The 22,436-nt window shown below is 45.4% G+C and overlaps 1 protein-coding gene across 4 annotated transcripts in view; it reads left to right on the plus strand.

Annotated features, from left to right (window-relative positions):
* Nucleotides 1–22,436, plus strand: part of LOC128713723 (myosin heavy chain, non-muscle) — a 34,658-nt gene continuing 12,222 nt past the window's right edge. For 2 of the 4 annotated variants that reach the window (XM_053808585.1, XM_053808589.1), the window contains exons 1-4: nt 1–135; nt 4,209–4,424; nt 17,911–18,067; nt 21,339–21,460. In XM_053808585.1, the coding sequence (XP_053664560.1) occupies nt 1–135; nt 4,209–4,424; nt 17,911–18,067; nt 21,339–21,460 (630 nt within the window). Of the gene's footprint in view, nt 136–4,208; nt 4,425–17,910; nt 18,068–21,338; nt 21,461–22,061; nt 22,071–22,436 lie in introns of all 4 variants that reach the window. The other 2 variants (XM_053808588.1, XM_053808587.1) reach the window with 2 other exon arrangements.

A 22,436-nucleotide genomic window follows, 5' to 3' on the forward strand; every position in this document is an offset into this window, starting at 1 on the left:
ATGGCGGAAGATCTGCGAGACCGCAACGACCCGGAGCTGAAATATTTGTCCGTGGAACGGAATTCCTTCAATGATCCGGCTACGCAAGCCGAGTGGACACAAAAGCGGTTAGTTTGGGTGCCGCATGAATCACAGGTGAGTTCTGGAAAGATACCTATACCTATTAGGGTCTACGGGGTGTTGGATCACCCGGTGTCATTCTAATGGCATGATCTGCCCACCCGAGCCCAACCTTTCTGATTCGCTGAACCAAGTTCTTCGGACAGCTCGTACAGCTCATAACTAAACCGTCTTCTCAATTGTCCTTCCACTCATACGACGCGAAAAATGTTCCTCTCGCAAAGGGATTCGTCGGTCCAATTCATACGTTTAATACGTTTACAGATGAGTCACATTTAAACAAAAATTGTTTTTTACTTCACTGATCTCCGATCAGATCGAACCGGATTGGGCCACAGCACCAGATCCACCACACGTACCACTTGGGAGGTGCTTCAGAAAGCAATCAATACACTGTGTCGAGCCCGACAATCGAATCATGTTTTAGAGCCCTGTGACTCATAACCAAGACCCTGACAACACTGAGACATGCTGGAACTACATGGGACAGCTTGAAGAAAAATTGCCCTGCAACTTTTTGAAGAGCTCTTCGTTTTAATTGAAACTTTTTGTAGACCATCTTCCAGCGGTTTGAGAATATCGAAATTCCCGCTTTGGAATCCCAATCGTGGCTAAAGGAAATACGCGACTTACAACTTATCACCAACCTTCGCAGCTCGTGTTTTTTTGTGTTTATCATTATTTCTCTTTATCTATTTCCGATTTGTCTAGTGTACAGTGTCGCGTTACTGGTATGAAGATAAGATAAGGACGTTAAAGCCGAAACCACCCAGCGAGGTGTGTCCCACATCGTCGGTGTTGTGTCAGTTGTGTGGCGGTTTGTTTGTGCAATATGCGCAACGAACTCCACCGGATGGATGATAGCGAAACATTGGCCCACTGGCTCTCCTGTTCCCGTATTCCTCCCGGATATGGTTGGGACTTTTTGATTGATTTTTGATCGACAAATATGGTTCGAAGTCCGTCCTGTTGATTGGGGGCGAAGAAACGGAACGGGAAAGGGGAAGCTTACGTTGGAGGAAAAAATATCTTCCAACTGGCAACGACACACACCTTCTTGAGGGGTTTAGGGTGTATCTGAAAAGCGTTAAATTAGACATAAATGTTTGATGCATCTACCCTACCGCCGCATTGCCGATTAGAATGGGCTTGTTGGCAAGCAAAAGCGCGCATATGCTCACGCGACGACCGGTAGATGACCGTGTGTATCCGGATACACGTTTTACACGCCGGCTAGCCGGCATTTTATTATACCTGCCTAGCGCGTTCGTATAGGTGGGTGAATATTTTATTCCGTTGCTCTCCCTCCTATTGCGTTCGTCGCCGTCTAGCTCCAGTCGCACAATCATGAAGAGCGCATAGTTTATGCTGTCTCAGAGTATGTGTGTGTACTGATTTGAGCGTTTTGCAAACCTTTCCTTCTCGAACGGTCACCGTGGTGTCGCTATCGCTCCCTCTCGCTCGTTTATCTCGCAGTGAAATTCTCTGAATGCAATCTCGCGTCATCGCATGCTGCGATATTTCATCCGCGTGAGACGGTGTCGTTCACTACTCGCTCATTCGCTATTGGTGGTCGTCGTCGTCGTCTGGTGGCCGTAGACGTTAGATGGTTGCACATGTGCAGACTCGAATTCGGTTTTGCTTTGTGGGGCACAACGCTAACAAGCGAGAAAGAACACACGTACTAGCGCCGGTTCCGTGCCGCAAACGAAAACATACAGCGGCACTAACGTTGCACTAATGCACATTGCGGAGAAGACGAGAGAAGAGTTAAAGACATTGACCTCCACCCCCGGGTGTCGGCGGGGAAGATCGGCGAATGCTCCGCTGCTCTCGAATGTATGCTTGCGTTGGATGACCGGGTGTCGGCGTTTTGCAACGCCATGATTCCATCCACACAGGAACACGGTAACGGTTGAAGAAAACACTTGGATTGGCTTATGGAGCTTTCCTTGGAAAATGCTTACCTCAGCCATATCGCGTAGAATGCTGGTGTTTATCATTTCAATACGGATCCACTCTGTGTTTAAATTATATTCTTTTTTTGTTCGTTGTGCTCGTTGATCTCAAGCAGCATTTGCTTTCGGCGATGATGATGGTTCGGGAAATTCACATCAAGTGGTAAAGAAGCGCCCTGGTGGCGATGACGTCATTTTGGACATTGATGGTCATCCCAGCAGTGACCCAGTAGGTAAAGTGATGAAGCATTTATTCCGTGCTGGACCATGGCTCAAAAAACGATAGATTTCTCTGGGAAATCTGTATTCTTCCTGCGATATTCACGACACGGACCAGAAGTTCAACATTCACTGTGGACATGCTGTGGATCTACTCATGAATTCAACGTTCAAACACTCTGGGTCTCGCTCTGTTTCAATTTGCAGAAGCCGCGCACAAGTTTGGAGAATTCGTTCGTCGACAGGAAATCGGCAAAGGGAAAGAAACTTGTAAATGTAAATAGCCGGCGTAAAGTAAACACAAGGCAACACAAAAAAAAAAAGAGCTGCGAGCAAAGATAACGTTCATACGCACGTACAGCCCATTTGTCCATTCGAACGCCGCGTGTTAGAGCGTGGTTCGACTTTGCGCTAGTGTCCGTCGACATATCGGTCTAAAGGCGGAGAGCAACGCCAACCGTGTCACCACCTAACGATGGCCAGATTTTGGATAGGAGAGTTCTGGCAATATTTGGGTGGGATGCTGTAAGCGATGACTAAATTGTCTTTCCCATCGAGACTTGCGCTCGATAATCCTGCGACTTTAAAAGTATTTCTTGACCTTTTTTGCGTACGCATTACACTCACGGGCGCATCTATCTTACACTCGCTTGCTGAGCATATAAAGCACATGGAGGCAGGAAATGTGTGTTGCTATGAGATTGTACACACGTATGGTTAATGAGAGGGATGATCCACGGCGTATGAGTCATGGATGGCAGAAATAGCTCACTGAAGATCACACGCAGCAGAGGATGGTTGCGATGCTCACCATTGGCTGAATGTTTCGCTTGATTCCGGTGCTGATGTAGCCGTCCACTGGGAGGGTTTGAATTAATTTCAACTACAGCGTAATAGCGATTTAAGGTTTATAATAGTCAAGTGACGTTATCACACCAAAGTCCAATCTTGAATGGTTTACAGTATTCTTATAAAAATATTGAAGTTAATTCTTCAGAAGAAAGTACACTAGAATTGGGGGTTGAAATTTGAATATACTGCGCAATACAAAGTAGGTAGCTTTTTTGGGCAGCTTTGGGCGCCCTCAAAATAGTGATCTTATGCATACGCTCGCATATCGTACTAAAGTTTTTTCCCTCTCTTGATGAAGGCCTCCAAGGTCGTTACCTACGTCCTTGCCAATCATGGAGCTATCGCATACTCCATGAAGAGAAGCTCACTAGCGGCGGGCGCCAATACACTCGATAAAGTAACGAAGTGAAGAAAAAAGAATGGAAAACCCCATCAGGGTAGCGTAAAATTACCTCGCATTCAGTGGCCGTCAAGCACAAGGAGGCACACCACGACAGCATCGGTTTGCCGTGCTCCAATGATGGCATATCGCCATAAGAATCGTCGCGGATGCTGTGTGATGGCAGCAGAATGGGGCAGGGTAGAGAGCACGAGGCAAGGTTTGTGCGGCGAACAACAAGTCGTCGACTAAACACTACCTTATACGGTCAACTCCAGTCTCCCCCAGAAGACCTTGTCCCATACACGTTGACGTTGAAGGTGTTTCGTTTGGGGAAGGTTCTTTACCCAGGGAGAGAGAGAGAGAGAGACAAAGAAAGTGTGTGAGAAAAAAGGGGAGATAAAGAGGAGTGTACTTAATGGCTGGAACCTGTTACAATGACCGGGGCAGCAGGAGTTACAAACGATCCTTTTTGTGTTCCCTGCTGCCCGTCCTTTCGCTCTCGCGGACGTCGCCATCCTGAGAGTTGCATATTTAAGATGTAGGTCAGTAGTTCGTTGTAACCTGTTTGTCTGACTGCAGACATTGATGCTTCATCGAAGAGTTCTCCCTACTGTCCCTTAAAATGCCCATACCGCCTCAACCTATAACTAAACTTGTTGTGTTCTTTTCCGTTTCAGGGTTTCGTCGCTGCCAGCATCAAAGGCGAGCGTGGCGATGAGGTGGAGGTCGAGTTGGCCGAAACCGGCAAGCGCGTGCTGGTACTTAAGGATGACATCCAGAAAATGAACCCGCCCAAATTCGACAAAGTCGAAGATATGGCCGAGCTGACGTGCCTGAACGAAGCCTCCGTCCTGCACAACATCAAGGACCGATACTACTCCGGTTTGATATATGTAAGTACCCCAACGGGCGGCTCCGAAGCATATGGAGGAGACTACTGTTATGTATGACGTTCCTTATTTGGTGTTGCTGCTCACCATACCTCCATGCCTTATTCGTTACCGATGGTGTCTTTCGCGGTGTAGCCTTTCATAATGTGTTGTAACCTTTTGGGTTTATGTCTACGATGATCATCGTCGGGGGGGCAGTGTGATTACTAGCTTTAGAGACAAAGGTCACCAGCACAACTGGTGAGTTCGCGTCATGGAGCTCAAATTTCTCGAAGATCACCCAATTTCATCCAGTAGCGAATGTCTAACCTATCGAACCGATAGTCCGTTCGAGGACTATAAAAAGGAATAGTTGCCCAAACGATTGGATTGTTGGGTGGTTGGTGGTCGCGTTTTAAAATCTCCTTCCAAATTGCGACAAGGACTCGACCTAGTAAAGGAAGGAAATTACAGACGGTTCGGACACGAAATCAAAGGATGCAAGATACGAAACAACTGATTGGCGAGCACACAGGGAGTGATTTTATGTAATCAAGACAGCAACGCATCGACGCACAATTGTGCCACTTGGTGCGATGTGTATCAATCAATTAAGACGCGGCGAATAAATCAGACTGACCCGGACCCGAACGAGAAACGATCGTAAAAGAGACAACTCGACACAATTGTCCGCTTTCGAGCGGAATGTTTGTTGAAACGCGCTGCATCGCGTGAGTTTCACCGGGTGCAAAGGATGCCAGAAGCGAAGACAATAATGCTAATTGCAAAAGCGAGGGATTTTTTTTATCGTTCACTCTCTTCGATAGTGAAGGTGAGTTTTGGTGAAGGTTGACCGCTTTCGAACCGTCGTCCGGAGTCGCTTCTTGGTTGGCGGCGCCTGATGCATATTATTACAGCGTACTAAAACGAGTACCCAAGCTCTGAGGTATTTTTACGGACGTCATTTCTGCATAATGTTTATGATAACTTTCGCGACCATTTGCTGTGCGCACTTGGTGGATGCATCTGAGGCGAGCTATTAGGATAGGTCGCTTGTTTGGTCTGGAACAGTTACGACGAATCGCTCTAGAGTTGATGGTGCTGTTAACATATAGGAAGAAACTAAAAGTCCAATCAGGAGTTCCTAGTGTAGGTACTAGCAAGAAAGCGATCGTTTACAGCGCGAAGGAGATGGAAGATCGTTAAAACGACGATCGTTTCGTAACGCACGGACGGAACGCACCCGTACCGAGATTTATGAATTTATGGGAATCGGAAAACAAGCGAAGAAAGACACAGGCCCCGTGGCTGCAGACCGCGAACCACAAAGCCCCCCGACCTCACACCAATTCATCTCCCATCGTGCCGAGGAACCGGTCTTCCACGGGTTTGCACTGTAGTTATTGTTACACGGCGGCGGCTATATGCCGCCGCTGCAACAGCGCCATCATGAATCGTTTGATGATGTTTCGGTTTGCCGCGAGCGTGCGGCCGGGGGTATGTGGATCAATTTCCTCCTTCTCGCGCTGCTATTGCTTGCCGTGGCGCATTGGGGTGTTGCTGTGCCATTGAGCATGATGGCAGTGCGGAGGCGGCACAACAGGAAGTTGGTGGGCCAAAGTTTAGACACACGCCCGGCACGGGGAGGTGGAGTGAAAAAAAACGGTCACCAGACGGAGATGGCGGAGGTTGGCACTGCAACACACATAAACAATTTAATCTAAAACCCATTTTTCCGTTTTGGTTCAATGGCGGTTTGTCAATGCAACTGAGATGACGGCGAAGAGAACTGATGCGCGCTTGGGGGAGGAAGGTGCGTTGGTTGTAGAGGCCCATCACCATCATCAGTATCACCCTCGTCGGCGTTGGGTTTCTGCCTGTAGCAGAAGATTTTCAGTCAGCGATGAGGATATTTGTTTTACGCGTACATACACGCGAACACGAGAGAGATCCTCAATTGAAATCTGATCAATGCTTCGGGAAAGTTCAGTGGAATGCAAGCGTTTAAGCCTCGCTTAAGATCGAGCCGTATGTATTTGCGAAATGAGGCAATTGTACTTGCTGTGCCCTTTCGCGTTGCTCTTCGTTTGCTGCTTCCAACTGGTCCCGAAGACCGGAGTGCAAAGGTATTATCTGCCACTGATGATCTACAAAGCGGCGCAACAATGGCGGTGTACTACGCACACTTAACGGTTGAAGGAAAGTAAATCAATTTGCGCGCGATGCAATTCAATGTGGATCCAGCCGGCCCAATGTGGGAGATACCTCCTACTCGTATGTCGTGACGTTGTTACCGTCCCCTCGCCCCTCGGCAACTCTGCGGCAATTTCCGCATTCACCTTTATTATTCCGCAATTTGACAAGAAAGGAACCGCGGCTGTCCTACGCACACCGGCAGAACCCTCCAACGCGGTACCCGTGTTGCAAAAGGGGAAACCGACGGAAAGCTTAGCGATCGAAAACAACACCTGACACCTTCGTTCTGCGTTCTCGTTCCCTATCGCTTTGCGGGTTTCTTTCGTTACAGCAACGAGGCACAGAAGTCACTCGAGTGCCGCGCCTCTAGGACCTCTGTCTCTTTTCCGCCCAATGACGTGTCAACCTGTCGTGACCGGCGAGAGCAATTTGAATAATGGTGCCGTAATTTATTCGCTTGTTGTCACATTAATTACTTAATCGCCGGGGTCTTCGTTTGTGCGTGCTCTGCAGTAGATAAAGTAGTCTTGAAAGCGGAGAATAGGTGCCTACTGTCAACCATCTTAGGACCTCACGATTGTAAACGGAGCAACTGTTGAATGCTACTGTATACCGCTCTTTCGTATAGTCCATTTCGTATGGTCAAACGCGGGTCTCAAGATGCCCGACATTAAGCATGATTGACTCTCGACAGAGCGAAAGCGTGAGCCACACCCCGATCGTAGCCTTCCAGTTTGTTTGGTAGCAGTTCAGTTCCTGCTTCAGCAGTTGTAGGCAACAAAGGAAACGAACATGAGCTCATAAACGATCGGCAACAGCGCGAGTAGCTCGACTACTGGAGCGATAAGTCCACTTCACTGCACCGAAGTCATGCGCTAGCTGCTGAAATGTTCTGATATGTGCCCCTCGGGTGTACTCAAAGCACCTTCAACTTGCCCATCGAGGAACGCTATGCATACCAGTGTCTCTCATGCCAAAGTCGTTATTCATATCGCCTTTCGTCGGAGTGAATGACATTGCCCGGAGCGTGCTGCTGGTAGAAAGCGAGTAAAGAACCAATGTGAAGCGGTTCGGGTTTTTGTTCCTTCATTTGTTTAATTCATACATGCAGCAAGAAGGCTTGGTTGTGCTGTTATCTACGCCAGCAAATTGAAAAGAGGGTCAGCATTCTCATTATGCACAATCAGTCCGTGGCGCACGTTGTGCTGCCAAGTTGACAAACTCAGACTTTCGTCTGACAACTTGCTTGATGTGTCATCCCGTAGAGTTGGAGTTGTTGAGTGTGTGGAGCTATTAGATGGAGCGGGTAGTATTTACGAGTACTGTTTTGCTATTAAAGCCAACAATTTGGATGGATCGAGCACTAACAAATTAGACTACCAATAGATCGCGTTCGATCAAAAGTTGTTCAGTATAATATTTAGTCTCAAGCGTGTCATGAAGCAAGAGGACATGAAACAAGTCGCTAGAACAACGATCAAGCCCACAATACCTTTACACCTTTCGTAGCTACGGAGAGTTTCTGACATACATTTAACGTCAGAAACTCTAATGCAAATGGATGTAAGAATTATGTAAGAACTCATGGCTATTTGCGCGGGACAGATATCCTGATTGTGTTTTGAAATTGGAAGTTAACTAACGATTCATCATCATACCCTCAACTGAAATGCCCCGTACAAAGCGGCTGACTTCTTTCTGTTGGTCGGTATTCCAGTCAAAAGTAACGATCGATTCGATCGCCGTGCATTGGTTAACTTCTTTAACTATTGTCCAATTCCGTCTGAAATTCCTCACACCAGAGATACAGATCATGCCGTTTTGACGTGTTTGTAGCTGTCTGTCTGTCGCTGGAGTTTCCTCTGCGCTTTGATCGAGTTTTTCGAGTGACCACATTTTCGCATCGGACGTCTACGTGTGCGGAATGTGAAATGATGTTTCAGGTCGAAATCCCCGTAATGCGTTGCTCGTTGTTTGCTGCTGTGGTCTTTCTTAGCAAACCTCCAAAGAAGTTGGCTTGCGTAGTACATAGCAATGTGATTTTTTTGTTTGTTGTCGAAAGGGCCACAAATCAACGTCAGCAGAAACAAGCGGGACAAGGCTTTTCAAGGCTTCACGGTGGGACGGAAATGTGATATACAACGATAACTAGTTTGTTGACTAAACTTTCAACCTCGTTCTTGGTGAGGGCCGAAACAATAGCGCCACGAGTTTGGGTCGCTTGGAGTACGCGGTCTTGCTGTCATTCTCAGCAACAATTTCAACCAAACATCACAAAGTCTGGTGAAAGTTTATTGTTTTATTTTTTGAGGAAACACTCTACACATGAAGTTACTGGTGCGTAACTATAAAATGCGCCCGTGTTAAAATTATGAGCATTGTTGCGATTCCCCTAGCAGCGGTCTTTTCCTGCTGGGGAGTGATAAGGTGTGGAGGTTTTTTTTTTGAAGACTAAGACTGGATTTTTGTAGGTTCTAGAATGTTATTATCATTGGAAGGTTGGAACACTTTATGCTTGTTTTGACTTCAATTTTGCAATAGAACGCACACGTTCCACCCGTCTTCTCTCCGCCTTAAAGGTGGAAGTAGTCAATTACGACATTTACATACCATGCCTATCACGCGTCAATGGAAAGCGGTGGCGTGCCGCGCGCCACGTGTAGGTCGTGGTAAAAAGTTGTCACCGTAATAATTAACCAAATGAGCAACGTGTGTTTTCGATGGCATGAAACAGCACGCGTAACAACGTCAAAATTCCTTGGAACAAGTTGCTGCAGAAGTCGTCTAATCCGTTACAGATGTTGCACCTTTGTCTTCGTCTTTATTATGTACTTCGAGAAATGTCAGCTCGGCTGTTGCTGACGTTGGCTGGGCTTGCGATGATGATTATAGCGAAGAAATGTAAGCTCGTTTAAGGTAGCTAGAGGCTCGTTCATTTAGAGAAATACCTTGTGTGCAGCAAAATGTCACCGCAATGGTAGATCGCACATGATGGAAGCCTTTCTTGCAATAAACAACCTACTGGCTCGCACAGATACACGACGACGTACGATACGCCGAAGCTCAATCCTTACGGGCTGAGAAGTCGAAACGTCGGATAAGGAGTGCCTGGTTGCAACAGGTTAATTACATGCTTACCGAGTGTGACCTGTTGAGTGCGTGTGCTCATCTGTCTCGATTGATTAGGTTTCTTTCCACGCTTTGCTCCGTCGGCTATGGTACTATTGTAACGGCCGACAAGCGTTGAAAAGCGGTGTATAACGACGGTCGCGTATGCACACTTCTCCCCTTTATGGAGCATCGAAATCGATCATCTGGTCTGCTTTCGGTTCGAGCAGGAGCCAAACATGCTCACCTTAAGCTTTAGCGCAGTGAAATTCAATCTTGCGGTGAAGGCAACAGGGGCGCGGATAGTGTCTGCAGAATGTGTCCCGCACGCTGTGGAGCTCTAGTGAGGAAAAAAAATCATCAACTTTGTGCTGTTGGCTGGATGAAGAGGGAGATGGAGCAGTGCATAGGTGAAAAGCGTAACAAAAACATTTGCATGCTATGTTTGGAGCTGCGGCAAAGTGATTCGTTTGCCAAATTCGGAACCCGTTCACGATGGTCACTCTATAGTAGGGGTGCTCCGAATAGACCAACGAATGACTCATCGCAAAGCCCCACACCGGTGCGATACTAAAAAGGGAGGACCTTCGTGTCGTTTGTAACATACGGCATTTTATGTTTTTTTATCTCACTAATGAAACAGATTGTAGCCGTTTTGCTGCTATTTCAGTACGTTGCTTCTGTGTGGAAATAGTTTATCTTTCCGGCCGTGATTGAATGCGAAGTTAGGTTTAGTTTTTCACGGTGAAGATGTCGATGAAATGTGAGAATCAGAACCTTTAGAGGACCAGCGGTGTAAATGAGCGAACACCTAGCCATTCCTTCTTTTCACTAAGTTAATCTATGCATGACGAGGAAACGTATGAAACATGATCACTCCTTCACAGGCAGTGAACTGGAATGTAGACCTCGATAACGCTATGAGCTTCGGGAGTTTTGGAGCATCTGTTACAGTTTCTAGAACCTGAGCGTGAGCGGATAGTTGGAACTGCGCGATCTTGACGATCGAAAGTAAGACGTACTTTGGCTTTTAATTAGAGAGAAGCAAAATTCCAATGTAATGAAGGTCGAGTTCTTAAAGTCTCGATACACCTCATTAAAAAAGGTCCTTCAAAGTGTATCTTGAGCTTGCAACTTTGTGGCAACGATTGGTGCACTGACTGCGAACCGTACCCACTTGACAGCTATATCGCTGGGCCACTCGTATCGCCTTATGAGGCATCCGTTGCAATAATGATGTGCTGTTGTGAGGTGTATCGCAAGAGACCCGCGTGATCGGCTATGCCGCCAGAGTCTCTCCACCGTCAATTGCCTGTTTTCGGCTTAAACCATAATTTGCTTTTGTCCAAACATGGTAATAATATTTCGTTCGACGCGGTCGCCCCCGGGGTTGCTTTCCTCTTAGTACATGACTAACAGAGACTAGCGTCGCCATCCATCGTGGCTGCATCCAGGCGGCTACGGGCGCATTGTGTGACAGTTGGTAAAGCTTCTCGTGTGTGATCGCGATACGGTTTTCGCATCAGCGAACGATGATCCGATTTGCCTGCTTGTGTTCGAACTCGGCGTTATGGCTGAATGTTCAATTATCACCTTGTGCGTCGTTCACACAACGATGTGGCGCCCCGAGAACACTGATCGCTTTACCGCAATCAATAGCCGCACCGTTTGGACCATCTGGCGCACTAGCTCTGGCGCCTCCGTTCGTTGTGTGTTGGGTGTCTCATGGAGAAGTACTCCATTCGAATCTTTTGGCGGGGCGGGGTGGGGGGGTTTGCGTTGGGCACTGGGGAGCACTGGGGAAGGTCACGCACAGTAGTTGTAGACACCTCTTTCCGCCCCGGCGGGACATCGTCAGTAGGTCACGTCGTGTATTTCACTGGTGGGATCCAACCGAGAGACGTCAAGTTTATCATATCTGGTACGGTGCTCCGTGGTGTGTCGTGTTACTTCCAAAAATGGCAAGTCCTCTCCGCACAAGGTCTTCTCGCTCCAAAACGGACCTTATTGGAGTGGATGGTGGTCGCCATTTTGTCTCTGAACGGATCAACGGCGAATTATGAGTCTGTGGCTGTAAATAATGGCGCCAGCAAGTTGGTGGAATGCTGTTAACAACAAGGTTGATATGTTTTACCTTTCAATGCAACACAAATGAGGTTTTTCGGGTGTTTGGAGAGTTGATGTTACATATATCTGCGTACTCTTGGGTTTAATGATAGTGTACCGTCTATGTGAGTTAGATTACACTATTCGTTCATTCGTTATCAACTTGATGACATAAAAATAAGTATGAATTCACCTACAACGTGTGAAACTACTTGGCCATCTTTTGTTCCATCAAAAGTGATTCCTTATCTTGCTGCTTCCAAATTCTGCGAATGATAGTGGGGCGGGCATGATTCATTAACCCACTTCCGATGCAAACGCAATGTGAAAGCATTCCACACACAAAGGAAGGCTCGACTGGCTGGGCAACTACCGATAGCGGACTGCGTCATCGCTTGGTTAGTCATCATCAATACCTGTATCCTGGTGTGTCTCTTGCACCTTTTACACATCTTCGAAGCGTGATAGCACTATTGCTGTGGTTTGGCCTTTAGCGGAGACAGTCGTTATGCTGTTGTTTTCTTCAAAATGTCTCGAAATGGAGTTTTGTTTAATGCCGCGTAGTATTCGCGGTGTCTGAGAAAGGTAGAGGGTATTTGTCGAGTGTTATAATCCGATCATTGTAAACTGCAATTGAGAGAAGCGAGCCAAAACGGGTTGTAGTAACATAAGCGGATTTGCAAGAATCGACAGTCACCACCTTCCCGAAGCCAATGCAAAGTATGTTAGAATGGGGGTGGATTGTTTTTGAACAGTGATGCTAACCTTCAATAATCACTACTAGCGAAAGAAAGAGCTTGAAGTTGAGGGTGGGAAAGTTAGCGTTGGCCTCAGTGTTGTGGCACATCACCTTAAGTGTAGCGTTAAAGGACTATGTGGGACCACTGTAAAGGAACTACCGCTGCAAAGTGAAACAGGACTGCAACACGAAACGGGAAACCATTAAGTTCGCTTGCGTCATTCAGTTTGGCGCCGTCATGCTTGACTTTACGCCGCGGAACTAACGGACGAGCGCCGTTCGTGTCCAGTCTCATCGAACCGCTCCTTCTTGTCGCACCTTGTCACTGGGAGGAAAGGAGGTCAAATGCATATGTTCCTTCAGTCCCGTTTGGCAATTGCACTTTGCTATATTGCGTTTCCTCTGTTTGCTTGAGACGATATCGTGTGTTCAAGAGCTACATAGGGATCGGGTACGAAGTTTTTTTAGTCTGATAAGATCAGACAATAAGGTGATCGAATCATCGTAAAATATTGCACACTAAATATTGATATATTGTTATTTGTCTGTCCTTTCGTTGCTTGTCTCGTATGTTACGCTAAGAGTTGCCTCACTCGCGTACTTTTTCGAAGTTGTTTGCGCAGAGTGCGCATCGGAGCATGACGGGTGTTGTGTGTATCACTATGAAACCTGTGTTGGTAACGGTCGCTCCACGCTGTCACCACATCGCTTCTATTTTGATGCGTGGAGCTGTAGATGATTCATTGAATTTCAATCATTTCCAAAGTCAATGACCTATCCCAGCCATAGCAGGATTAGAGTAATAGCTGTACAGTGTTGTCACTCTGACTTCATTGAATTTCATGGAATATTCCAACTCTTTTTGTGAAGAAGTCCTTCCAGAGTAGATTTGACCTCACGACTTGTTAAAGATCATGGTGTATATCTGAAAATACTCCAAAAGGGCGATGCGAACAAAAAAAATTAAACACTTCTCATCGACAAATGAAGCAGTTTTCAAGTGCTTAAACGTTTTGTTCGTTTTTTTTTGGTGACAAACCAGCGCATAACGCGATCGTTGAAACAAAGTCTGCTGCAATCCCAACGCGCTAACCTTCGCCATGACGTCGGATTACGTCAGAGTCATCCGGTTTGCTCGGGAGTCCATCACAGCGTACAACCGATCGGTCACGCTGCACACCACACCTTCCTTCCATCCATCTTGGAAAGAGACGCTATGCCTTTGTTAAGCCGCCATGCCGTTTGACCGGGCTGGTGGTACTCCGAGCTCTGGTGCAGAGTGTATGACGTTCGGTGCGATACGACGCTTGTGTGCGGTTTGCAATTGACCATGACGCTGACGGGACGCGAGTTTTATAATTATTCGCATTGTATACATTACCACACGTGCCACCACGCTCCGGTCTGCCCAACGATCTGTCTTTATTTGCATCGAGGTTGTGATGAAGATGAAACTGTTAAAATCAGGCGCGGGGAATACTTGCCGGGTTTGCTGGTGGTAAACTTGTCCACACTTGGTGCTCTCGCTCTCTATCTCTTCTTCTCTTGGAGTTGTGCATGTCCGTTGGCAACTGTCTTTGTCACCGAAGCCACAACCGCCGCTCATCCACGCTCGATGAATCATCCGAGCACGCTTTCGAGTGAAGCTTTCGTGGTGATGCCCGCCATTAGATGGAACATCGATGAACGGATGACGGTGACGGATAGGTGAGGGGGGTGAAGGATGGCGTCTTCACGCGTAATAAAGTGTCTATCAAACCACCCTTGGGCTCAAGCTCTCTCTCGTAACTGAGTTGTTCTAATCGAAAAATGTGCGAAAGTTAGCACCACGATGACTTACGATCGTCAATTAGCATTCCATGCAAGGAAAGCAACATTCCTTGAGGGGGCCATATTTGCAAACTCGATCATCAATCAAGCACAGTACAGCGTTCTCCTTCTATTTCTTCATACTACTTTCTTGCTGAAGTATTGCTGGTGCTAGCGGATGCTTATCACGAACATGAACTTACATCCTGTTCGTCTTCAGCCGAGCGACTGTTTGGGGGATAGACCATACCAGGGACTCCACACAACACCTCCATCAGAATGGATATTGTCCGGCAGGAACTGCCATGACGTATTGTCTATCGGTCGGAACACGATCGCGCGCAGTAATCATCACTCACTAACGGCGCACGTTCCAAGCTACTTCGAAACGAGCTTCTGCCATAGTTGCGGACCGGACAACCAGTGACCTTGAATACGTGCCTTGTACCCTTGGCAGTGGGGCAGTAACGAATTCCAGCGCCAAGACGGAACCCGAATGAAAGAGAGTCCAAGAGTGGAGATATTGTGGCTTTTTTTTAAACTATACTTCTTCTAATGGTGCTGCGTAATAATTTCCCATCCGAGGCACTCTCATTCGCGGTCTCTCATTCCACGATGTTTCTTTGTTGTTTCGTGGAGATATAATGGCGGTTTGTCTTTACACTCACGCACATTATCTTCAGTCTGCAGAGCGAGAGCAAGAGAACTGGATAAGAAGATTTTCTTTAGTGAGTACCTCCAGCGGTGACCGCGGAATGGTCCGATCTTCATCAATGGTGTCAACTGGCTTGGCCGGTTTATTTCTTCCTGTGTCTCTTAGTCTCTCGGTATGAGTGTGGGCTTACTCTTGGCACAAAGTTGAACAACCGACAACACCCACACATTGGCATGCGGAAGCTTCAGCAGTGGTTCAGGGAGGGCCTGCTTTGGGGTCTGCCAATATGCTGCGAAATCTTTGCCTTCCCGAAATCAGGCCCGTGGGCTTAATATTTTTGGAATCGTGCTTAATTTGGGCCCGTTGTTGGAAGAACCCCTGCCCAGGAAGGAGATTGTTAGGAATGCGTTGAACTGTAGCTGTGTGAAACAGGTTCGAGAACCACTTTCGGAGCTGTCATGGAGGTTGTGCAAGGGAGTTTCCGAAACTATCTAACAAACACAACAACGGATGTAGAGCGTGTGGACACCGTGGATAGCACATGCGGAGGGCACTGGGGAAGATCATCCTGTTTGTTATTCATTGGTTTTATTGGTGGAATTTTTGCCACCTTTGATTTAAGCAGAGCGAAGATTCAACGCCAAAATTCTCGACAAAACAAAATCACCAACATTACAGTCAAAATGTATGATCACATGGAATGTGTTGGTGTGTGTTTGGGATTGTTTTCATAAGGTGGACATCGCGCAACACTCCAAATAAAGCGTGTGGACCATCGGAGTACTTATGAGAGAGTCACGGCGAGACCCAGTATGGACGCTTCGTCTTCCTTCTCATCGCTGTCATCTGGATCAATCGGTACGACGACTTTCTTCTGTTTTATGACTCTCGCTTGGAAACCATAGGCTAACTAGAATGCGACCACGCGATTGATATCTTCCTGCAGGGAAGAGTTTTTATTGATCAATTTAACCGCACTAATAAGATGTAATGGGTGAAACGAGATCTGGACCCAGTGTTATGAAACGACGGACAAAATACGTAGGCAAAATTCTCGAATGTGGCCCAGAGACTTTGCTGAGACATATACATTAATTTGTTTAATATTTTGAAATTTGTGTTTTTACTTGTACAGACTATATAAGTAGTCTCTGATATTATATGCACGGAATCCCTTCTTGTGCTCTTTTCGTTATACATCAGTTTAGCAGAAAATCTTCATGCTGCACCTGCATCACACATGTGCACCCTCCTAATGTTCGTCGCAGTTGGAGGTCCCAACAGCTCCATCATCAACAAGACAATCAGTGTGTAGGCTGCAAACACGCGGTAGCAATCAGTTTATGATGATGATATTGGTGTTTATACTGACTTTGTTTGCCAAACAAACTCGACAGCCAAAGGGGCGGAACACTGAAAAGGCGGAAACTATTCCTGTTCGTTGTACAAAGTTTTCATTTATTCACGGTTTAATTTGCATAATTGTAAACCCAGTACCGTCGGCTTGGAGTAGTTTTATTTCCTTTTTTTGCTTTTATACTCCAAAACCGCGGGGTCGCGTGTTTTAGAAACAGATTGACGTGAAGATAACAAGCGTCAAATAAGACTTTGATCAAGTGCGACCTAACTGTTCACGATGGCAAATATAGGCAATGATTCGATGGGCTATTTCCAATCAACGATTCATCGGTCCGCTATTGCCACTAATTAGACAAACGGGCGCTGATAAGATTGGTAGTGATGATAACAAATATGTCTTAAAGGAAGGGATGAATTTGGATGTACGGGACCGAGGAATCAATCAATCGATCGAATTTCTTAGGTTGAAGTTAAAAGGAAATAGTAGAATTTTATGATTACTGTAAAAACAAAAGTGTTTTTGTTGTTGTTTTACATGACGTGCCAAACTTAATGACCATAAATCCAAATTGATGTGTTGGGTATTTGCGAACTCGGCCTTTGAACGCGGTTGCACCACGGAGGGAAGGTTAATTAAAGTTGTTTGCACACTTATTTCAAGATTCGCTTGTTTGTTTCTCTCTGTTCTCTGAGCGCGTTGCAAACGTACTCAAGGTGTGTGCGATGTTATTCGTAGAGCATCATCGTGCGTTAAATTGGAACTGCATGAAGTGCACAGTGTTGGCGCTATAATTATCCATCATAAACAAAACACAACCTAGCGATGGGGATGGCACTCGAGCAAGACGAACGCCTCTTCCAGTGGTGTTCGAAGTATTAGTATTTAAGTGTAGATTTGCTAAATTTGGAACAGTAGGATCTTTGCGCTGGTACTACTTAGCTTGTATCAAGTGATCTCTATATTTCCCGTCGAAGATGATTTTTTGGGCCCGAGAGATGATCGCTAGAGATCGCGCTCGAAGAAGGTTAAAAATTCAACATGAATAATGTCCTCATTGAGAATGTTTTTTGGTGATAAATCTAGAGACACTCTTGTCTCTATGTGGGAGGTAAGAACGGATAAACGTGAAGAATCTCACAACATTGTTTTGGCATGTGGAATGTTCGCTCAACGAAATGGCATTAATTTGCAGGCGATGAAAATAATGTGTCTTTGGTCAAAGCGATGGGGTGTCTCGGGATATTCACGCTTTATGGACGTATGAAATGTTTTACGACGTTCTCGGCTGAGTCTGGGTTTTAAATCTGACTGAGCAAACAAATAGACCTGATTCGTCTACTTCATAATCGCTAGGAAATCTTATATATTTGTAGTGGTAAAGGTAACATTTCGATAAATGAATGAGAAAGGTGAAACAGTGGCGCCAGCGTTTTATTTATTCTGATCTCTACATCGCAAGTGGATATTTTGTATGTTGCAGACATAGCAAATATCTCAAATATGTATTAATAAATTCCTATTTTTTGTTTCGTTTCAGACATACTCGGGCCTGTTCTGCGTAGTAGTGAACCCGTACAAGAAGCTGCCTATCTATACCGAGAAGATCATGGAGAAATATAAAGGCATCAAACGGCACGAAGTGCCACCACACGTATTCGCGATCACAGACACCGCCTATAGATCGATGCTTCAAGGTACGTGGTTGTAATGATCTGCTGCTCCGCGTTTGTATGACGAATAGGGACGTCTCACAGCGCATGATCATGGCGCCGATTAGTGGTAATTGTTGATAACTACGGTCAGGATATTGTTAGAACGGCGCACATGAAGTAATTTCCCATTAATTAAGTCGTTTTGTAAAGGGATTCATTAAAGGGAGAAATTAGTGTATGATTATCGAAATAGGAGAAACTTCAGTTACTGGTTGGTTTGAAGTTAGTTTCGAAGAGATCGAATCCATGTTGTAACAGTGTTATCTATCCTTTCTATGCAGTGTTAGTACGTTGTTAACATGCGGTTAACTAATATGGAGCAAGTTAATTGATTCTGGCTTGCAAGAAGACATCGCCGTAGTGATTGGCGTTGCCTCATCTTGCCACAACTTTGAAGGGATTATCGTCAAACGATTTAGGGAGGAGGAGCTGTCAGCGCTAAAAGGAGGACACTGTAATTAAATTGTGCCCATTCGCTCATCGTTCACCATCAGTGTTCACAAGCTCACAAGCAAAAGACACGATCGTACGCTGTTCATATAGTTTTGCGCTTCGCCGGTTAATTGCATCGCACGATATGCGCGGATCCCCTTTTCAGAGGAGAAGCCGCACATACCTAGTGCACTGATGAAGGAGACTGGAATTTATGCACCCAAATGGGACGTTTCGCAGAAGGAATGAATTCCATAGGAAGTAACATTCGGTATGGAACAAGCGGGTTGAGAAAGCATTTAGCGAATATTATCTCCGTCGATTATCCTTGACATGAAGCCAACGTATGTGTGTCAGGGCGCAAATGTTGTGTGGTTTGATAGCACGGGGGGATTTTAAACATCCGGCAGTAATGCTTCTCCAAAAACCGGCGGATGCTGTGTCCATATTGAGTAAAAAGTGAGTTGATTTTTCGGATACGCTTGCCATATCCGACAGCCAATAAATATGTGTCTTGCCACATATCCATATAAAGATTGCTTAAATATGCATACCGGGCTGGGTGATCTTTAAAGCCTGCAGCCTTCCGCTGTTTGAGTAATAATGGAAGGATTTTAAGAGTGATTTGGAACAAGATTTACTTAAGATCTTACGTATGTAACTAAAGATTGGTTGGATTGATGATAATAATATGACACGTGTATAAGTTTGTAGGTATTTGTTTTAGATGTTTTAGGCCAATAGCTGGTATTATTTTTCAATAATACATTCAGAAGAGAACAAACCATGTGACAAACTACCGTAAATATATGAAGGGATGCAACTGCTATACAAACCGTGCGATCAACGCTCTCTGATTCATCGTAGAACTATTTTCTGTCCCGTAACATGTAACATACTTATAATTATATAGCAACAGTTTCACTCGTCTTGGCGTCGGACGTTTTTCCCGCCAGTTCGTGTGTGCTTCCGTTACATCTTCAATAATTTCTTCTGCCTTCCTACTCACGGTGGGGGGTAAAATAAATTGACGTGTTCCATACATGTGAGTATCCACACACATAAGGTGTGGTGTGATCATTGCTACTGATGGGAAATGTATAGCGTGGCATAGCGCTGTATTTATTCATCTGCAACTCTGTTAACACCGTTGCAAAATGTTACTTCCGTGGGCGTTAAAATAGGTTCAGCTTGTCTGGTAGGTTACTAAAATTAAACGAAGGTAGTTAATTAACAGTATGTTTTCCTCGGTGTTAGAAGCTCTAACTTAAGGGGATAATTGTAGTAATTTTAATTAGATATTATCATTTATTTTAAGACAGTTTGACGACTTTGAATAGAGAAGTATAAATTAGCGACAGAGTGTTAGTTGATCGATCTTTGCTTTCGTGATAAATTGAGGTGATGATCATGCATTGGATTTTTTGGTGCGAGTTTTAGAGCACAGCAAATTAGCAATGTAGGCAAAACGCTTCACTGCATGAAACAGACTGAAAGGAATGTTGCAATTGCACCATGCTTTAATTGACCAATCACGAACAACTGCTGTGTGGTCGATGGTTCGATGCAGTTGACTGAAAATTACCAAATAAGTCGGATTCTAGAGTGCTCGACATTCATAAGCTACTTCCAATGCAACGGTTTGAAGATTTTTAGTTGTCGATAGCAGAGATCAATCGCAACAGAGATGGTAGTGAACATTTAAATTAACTACTACCATCAGTGATCCGAGATAGCCCTGCGTTCATTGATGGAGGATCACCGAGTAAGGGATAGTTCACACAGCGCTTGATCATTCCCCTTGATTGTGACCTTTTTCTGAATTGCAATTAATCAATCTTCAGCACACATAGCAATTAGTAGACATATGATGACTTATGGCAACACTAACGGGTGGAAGATATAGGTATGAGAGTGTGAACGGTCCATTTTAGGTATCTCTCGATTTGCATAGCTATATTAGCGAGGTTTAGCTCCGGTACAGCTCTTTCAAAAATCGTTTTTTTTTTACCTTTAATGAATGCGAATGTGAACTCTGCAGTGTTTTGAGAAAAGGAATGAAAGAGGACAGCTTCGATGACAGTATTTTTTGTGGGGTCCACTAACCAAATGACTTAATGAGGTCGCGAGAAGTTGTAAAAAAACGCGTCAAAGATGACCATCTATGGTAGCGTCAAACACAGACAAGAAATCCTACCAAGGAGCTCGATGGATCTATGTGCCTCAATCGAGCATTGAGATGTCGTTTTGCGAAACATATGTTTCTTGTGGACATTTGCGTGCTTTTTTTCTCTCGCAGCGCACTCGCATGTCCCCATGCCTCGTTCCCGATCGAGGCACAACGTCAACAAGTCTATTAGCCGGCGTTTGAAATTGAAAAGCGGTCGCCCAGGAAAACTTGCTTATGGAAGCGAATTCTAAAGAGGGCAGTGATTCCATATGTGGTTGCCATGACTAAGAAGCGACGGTTGATCCATATTTTGTTGGGTTGAGTTGGCTTAAAGAACCTGGCGATGAATTGTAAGATCATGAAGGTACACACATAACCTAACACAGTAATTCCTACTCAACGGAGAGTAAATATAGGCAAAGTAACCTTGCGCATCATCTCGCAAGACGATAAGCCGATCGTGTGCCAGTAAGGAATGTCATTTATAAACATGTCAAGCTGATAAACGAGCTAGTCGTGCGAACAGTTTAAACAACACAAACACTTGTGTGTCTTAAGGTCGTCATATTTATGCACAGGTTTGCAATGTTTTCGTAGTTTAATGTAGAATGCACCATTTTCATTTCCTTTATTTTGTCTTCTTTCTTGCAGATCGAGAGGATCAGTCGATTCTGTGCACGGGCGAATCGGGCGCGGGTAAAACCGAGAACACAAAGAAAGTTATCCAGTATTTAGCGTACGTCGCCGCATCGAAACCGAAGGGATCCGTCGCGGTAGGTGTCGTCCATTGGTGCATCACACTCACGAGTATTCCGATCACTTCACCAGCAGGGATCGGGTTTTCGGTGTGGAGGAAATGTTCACAATATTGACCATATGGTGTTCCATTCAGATTGTGCTATAGCGTTGAAAATATGTGGGTCAAAGCGTGCACCACCGTCTGACTTCTTTTGGGATGCATAAAATGGAATGGTCGTTAACCACCGAGCGCGACGACGCGGTGGGAAATCGCCAGAAATGAATGCGCCATTTTGACTGCACCTTCCCAAACTGTGCAATGGCATCAAATCGATGTCCATTTATGGACGAAAAAATCATAGTCACATGCGGTGCTGCTACCCATTTTGTAGAATGCAATGTAGCAGCTGAATGGCTTACATCCCAAAATGCTGGGGGAAGCGCTAGGTTAATGGTGGTTTACCGAATTAAAAAAAACTAACTAACCTGTAGAATTATTTTTTGTACAAATGGGTCGTCCTGTCACACGGCACGAAACAATTACAGTTTTCGTTTGGGACCGGCTTCAGCTTCCTACTTTGTGTCACACCACGCTCTCAGATCATATCATTAAGATTATTCGCCTCCATTTGTCAGATTCCACATGTTTGTACATGTAAATGCGTAAATCTTCGTCAAATAGCAAGCAGTGGAGGAAGAAATTAATTAATTATTAATTATCGCTCACTCTAATGGAAATGAACGAGTTCGGGGTCGGTCGGTACACCATTTCTCGCCCCTTTCGGCGTGTATGTATTTCTATGATTAGCGGAAAAATTAACATTAAATACACCACAAGTCGTGCTGCATTCCAAAGTGGCGCGCACAAGTACGAGGATGGTAATTGAATCTCGTTCTCGTGAGGGAGCGGTGTGGTGGTGCGCAGAAGAACATAGAACAGATCCATCACGCGACACGCGATCGTGGATTTTCTACCTTTCCCTTCGTTCACTGTTGATGCCCACACACACA

This window comes from Anopheles marshallii, chromosome 3, assembly GCF_943734725.1.
Source record: "Anopheles marshallii chromosome 3, idAnoMarsDA_429_01, whole genome shotgun sequence".
Classification (NCBI taxonomy): Eukaryota; Metazoa; Arthropoda; class Insecta; order Diptera; family Culicidae; genus Anopheles; species Anopheles marshallii.